Here is a 5,077-nt window from a genome sequence, read left to right as displayed (position 1 = left end):
CATTCCAAATGGTTAGAAAGATATATAGGAACAAAATATTTAAATAAGATTGATAATATTTTAAGAAACTTTTTATCATTCCAAATGGTTAGAAAGATATATAAGAACAAAAGAAGAAGGTATAAGATATATTAAAAAACTGATTATTTATTAAACAATCTATGTGGATTGTTTTGTATCAATCACCTAACAGGAACGGATTATATATACCAGTTTGGATGAGATCTTAAGAGTATTATTCCATTTTTCATTATATCATCAATCAAGAAATATTAACCAGAACAGACATACGTACAAACACTCCTGGCATCTCTCTTTCTCACGTAAATCATCAGAGAAAGTTCTGATTGTGTTCCCTATTTGTCTATCTTTCATTCTTTTGTCAATCTCTCGTAACCCTTCCTCTGTACTCTACCTGCACCCATAGTTTTTGATTTCAGTCGCAACCATCTTTTTCATAGCTTCAACAAATTCAAGGTCTCGTTTTATCACATGGGTTCTTTGTAAATAACATTCCCAGATCGAAGTAATCTAAAATTTCATTTTATCCGAAGTTAAATTGTTCGTTGACTTTCATGGGTATAACAGGATTGCTTTTCTTTTGAGCTTTTCTTGATTGCAGGATGTTAATGCCATCGATTTACTTCTTTCAAGAAGGTGTTTTCTTGTTTCTTGATATTCCGTCGTATCAGGCGGAGATTAAAATTAGGGTTTTGTAAGATATTTAAGCGAATAATTGTAGTTGCTGATTGGTCTTCGATGGGGAATAAGCTTGTTAGAAAGAGGCATCAAGTGGACGAGAAGTACACAAGGCCTCAAGGGTTGTATCAACACAAGGATGTAGATCACAAAAAGCTTCGTAAACTCATACTTGATTCTAAACTTGCTCCTTGTTATCCTGGTGACGATGACTGTAACTGCGATCTTGAAGAATGCCCAATTTGCTTCTTGGTCTGTGTTCCTGTTTCTATTCAAATTGCTTTACAATTACTGAATCTTGTTTACATCACCTGATTGATTTTTCTATTAGCATGTTATGTTGTCATCCAATTGTGGTTTAATTTTGTATTTCTATTTCAGTATTATCCAAGTCTAAATCGTTCAAGATGTTGCATGAAAGGCATTTGTACAGGTAAAGTTCATTTACTTCTATCGTTTAAATTTTTCTGTTTACAAACAATCTGATTATGTTCTAATGTTTATTTCTTCTGCTTCAGAGTGTTTTCTACAGATGAAGATGCCCAATTCAACACGTCCCACACAGTATCCTTTTTGAGTTTTTTAAACCAAGATTATAAAATACCCTGTAACATATTTTGTGCTCCAAGATTTTGATTTTTGATCCTTAACAATCTTAAGGTGTCCCTTTTGTAAAACGTTTAACTATGCAGTGGAGTATAGAGGGGTAAAGACTAAAGAAGAAAAGGGGTTGGAGCAAATTGTAAGCACTAATTTATGATTGTTTTTTTTTTTTTTTTTTTAAATTGTGCTTGAGCTCAATTCTGGTATTTGATTATGTTCAGGAAGAGCAACGGGTGATAGATGCACAAATAAGAATGAGAAGACGAGAAATTCAAGATGAAGAAGAAAGGATGCATAGAAGGCAAGATATGAGCTCTTCAAGCAGAATAATTGAAGGTGATGATGATGAAATTGTTTCTATTGGTGATTCTGGAATTACAAATCCTTCAGGATCTATGCATAACAGGTATGAATTTATGTTTTTTTTTTTGTTATTATTTTTATTCGCAAAGCTTAATTGGTGTTGTGAATGCAGAAATGATGAATTCGATCTTGACAATATAATGCTTATGGAAGCCATATGGCTCTCATTTCAGGTACCACTATTGCATTAATATTGATTAATGCTAAATACAAGAAATATCAACCCACTTTCATTTATTTTTTCTTAATTAAAATAGTATTCGAATTTTATTTATTTCCGTTACAACATTTTAATTTCAATTTTTTTTTCGTATCTACCCAATTATAACAGTAAAAATTGTTTTGTATTTGAATGACATTTAAACCTGATAAAAGTACATTGCTATTTCTGTAATATTGATGGTGATTAGGAGGACGGAAGGCGGCAACGTAATTACGGTGATGCTGCTCAGTTAGCAAGATATGCGGCGGAGCTTCGTGTTTCTGCCGCCGTGGCCCCACCAGTGGCAACAACCGCATCCGCATCACCTTATGGTGGTCTAGCATGTACAGTAGCAAGGGAAGAAGGATCGGAGATTGGTGCATATGGCTTACAAGATGAGAGTTTTGAAGAACAAATGATGTTAGCTATGGCTGTTTCATTGTCTGAAGCTCGTGGGAGATGATTTCAGTGAATGTAAAGCGGTTGTTTGTTATTGATATTAAAAGGGTAGAATGACGATATTGCCCTTGTTGGGTTGATCAATTTGTTGTGTATATAAACCATTTTAACAGCAGTTATTTATTTTGTGTTTTATAATATGTACTTTATATAGTGGAAAAGAGTTGATTGTTAAGTGAAAATGAATGATGAGGAAACTAAAAAAGCATGATTATTGTCTTCATACTCTTTTTGTAAATGGTTAATTGTATCTAGTTTCGTAGGATTATGATGGGCTTTGTATTTTTCTTTTATGAATATAGTTAGGAATTTGTATATCTAATTATCTACGAGGGTTCATCAAGCCCAACAGGCCCAGATGATGATAAATGCATGTTGATCCGTTTGATTATGCATATGTTTTACTTTTGAATTTAGCTTAAGACGAAATGGCGAAAGTGTTATGCTTTTTTTTTTTTTTTTTTTTTTTTTATGTTATAAAAGACCTTCTGAAATGGTATATGTAGAAAAAGTAATTTTGTATTGTAATTGTATTAATATGATAACTGCTTATCAAAAAAGTGGACAAAGATATTTCCGGTAGCAAATATAAATAATAGTTTTAAAAAATGTCTTTCAAAAGACACTATTATTACATATTATGTGTGTATCCTTTTTATGCTTATAGCAAAAAAATTAAATAATACTAGTTTTTATTTATTTATTAATTTATTATTATTATTGATGTTTTAAGCTGTTATGCTTAAATGTTTATTTTTAAATAACCAACATTTTTATGAAATGACAAAACAGAAAAATAAACAAAATCTATACAAAATAACAAAACAAGTAACTTTTAATGATCAAAATTGTTATTTATTACATGAGAGACAACCAAGGGAAACATATGTTGGTACTTGAAACATCTTGATATGCGGTTATTAACGTTTCGGTTATGACAGTTATTTTTAAACCACTATAAGGTTAATTGTTGATCTTGCAGAACTGATTCACTCGAATTCCATATCATAAAAGTAGTTATCTATATGCCATAACAAAAAGATTCTTAGTTAGGATTTTTTTATAATAGAATAAATGAGATTAAGATAAAAGGGTCAATGAAAAGCTACGAGGGAATCTAAGTGTGTTGAAAGGTTGGTGGTCATTTTTATTGTTTGTTTGGCTATTGTTGTGTTGATTTCTTATATATCGAGGTATCCGATCCCAACGGATATTAGTAGCAACCCTCACCAAACACCAAGAATGGGTGAATTGTCAACTAATAATCAAATCCGAGTCATGCATCTACGACACTATAAGTTTTCAGGAAGGGAAGAAGGATTGAAGATGGGTCAAGCTGTAACGCCCCGTTTTCATTTTTCGAGATAAAAAGATATAAACCGTTGTTTATAAAAATGAAAGTAAAAATCCTTTGCATTTAGCCAAAATGATCAACATGAAAGTTGTAGTAGTCGTCAAGACGAACGTGTGGATATAAAGAACGTCGAAAATGTAGTTCTTATGAATAAATTATGATTTTTATAAGTTTTAGTGAATTTTATAAAAATCACCACGACGCAGTCTCGAGAAACCGCGACACAGCACATTTAATGCACTGACTCCACCGACCAGCGTTTGCATGTAAGAAAGCCGAAGACAAGTCTGTTGTGTCAGAGGGCGCGACGTGCCTTCTCAAATCATGTGCCGCTTTTTCAAAATTCAGCCTATAAAAGGAGGCTAAAGCCTCCTCATTTCTTTGCACCATTCTTTCGTCTAGGGTCTCTCACACACACACACACACACACACACACACACACACACACACCCTCAAGCATTTCCGTCCCTCGTGATTCGACTTCTCGTTCTGTAGTATCGATAGCAGAGCTCTAGAGGTTTCAGAAGGATATAAGGAAGTAGGCATCAAAGTTTTGCGCATGGCTATTCAGATTTCATCAATCGTGTAAGTTACACTTTCGCTTAAGTATAACTTGATATGAAATATAACCATTGTCGTTATTATGAACATGTGTATTAGATTAATCATTAATCTCAGTTATTAATGATTAATCTACTTACGAGAACAATGTCTAGGATAGACACGTTGGCATGGTGTTGGATTTTAGAAAAGTTATATGCCGAACTGATCTTGCCTCCCGACCGTCTCGACTGGTTAATCCTTATTTGATAATAATTTCAGTATTATTGAGATTAGTGAAGGATCTACTTAATTGTTATCAGATTTCCTTAGTTTCTTATCAGTTATAGTATTATAGGTCGTTTCGTGTTTGGCATGCCTACTCGCTATGATTTTCCTCACTATACCTCGCATGACAGTGAATATTCTTGCATGGTAGGATATAAAACATTTTAGTATATGCTTAAACTGATTGGCTAGATTAGTCTTCTATATGTTTGTTGTTTGCTTGTTTGGATGGTATCATGATTGGGATGGTTGATGACAAAATGACGAAGGGTTGTTAGTCAAAGATACGTGAGGGGTTGACAGAATGGCAAAATGTTGTAAGCCAACAATTTATCATGATTGGGAGGGTTGATGATGAAACGACGAAGGGATGTGAGTCAAAGATACGCAAGGGGTTGACAGAACGACAAAATGTTGCGAGTCAACTGTTTATGGCGGAGCGACTTAAATTTTCAAAACTTTTTAAATGTTGTGGTTATAAAACCTTTTTAGGGTTTATCCCACATTTAAGAAAAGCTCGGTCCCACAAAAATATTTAGAATAAAAACATTTAGTGTTACCATTAAGCA

At 33.2% G+C, this 5,077-nt stretch overlaps 1 protein-coding gene across 3 annotated transcripts; it reads left to right on the top strand.

Moving 5' to 3' along the window:
• Window positions 1-216: 216 nt before the first annotated feature.
• Window positions 217-2,464, top strand: LOC145116232 (E3 ubiquitin-protein ligase DA2-like). 3 transcript variants are annotated; one of them, XM_079052595.1, is made up of 7 exons: window positions 217-526; window positions 623-951; window positions 1,081-1,132; window positions 1,218-1,263; window positions 1,360-1,441; window positions 1,524-1,838; window positions 2,076-2,464. In XM_079052595.1, the coding sequence occupies exons 2-7, from the start codon at window positions 760-762 to the stop codon at window positions 2,328-2,330; spliced, it is 942 nt and encodes a 313-aa protein (XP_078908721.1). In that variant the 5' UTR covers window positions 217-526; window positions 623-759; the 3' UTR covers window positions 2,331-2,464. The 3 variants fall into 3 exon arrangements, with proteins under 3 accessions (XP_078908721.1, XP_078908720.1, XP_078908722.1); XM_079052596.1 differs by having other exon boundaries at window positions 222-951; window positions 1,524-1,708; window positions 1,778-1,838; XM_079052594.1 differs by having other exon boundaries at window positions 217-951.
• The last annotated feature ends 2,613 nt before the right edge of the window (window positions 2,465-5,077 follow it).

This window comes from Lactuca virosa, chromosome 5, assembly GCF_052849685.1.
Source record: "Lactuca virosa cultivar CGN04683 chromosome 5, Lactuca_virosa_CGN04683_v6, whole genome shotgun sequence".
NCBI lineage: Eukaryota > Viridiplantae > Streptophyta > Magnoliopsida > Asterales > Asteraceae > Lactuca > Lactuca virosa.
This window is presented reverse-complemented; position numbering and strand designations above follow the sequence as displayed.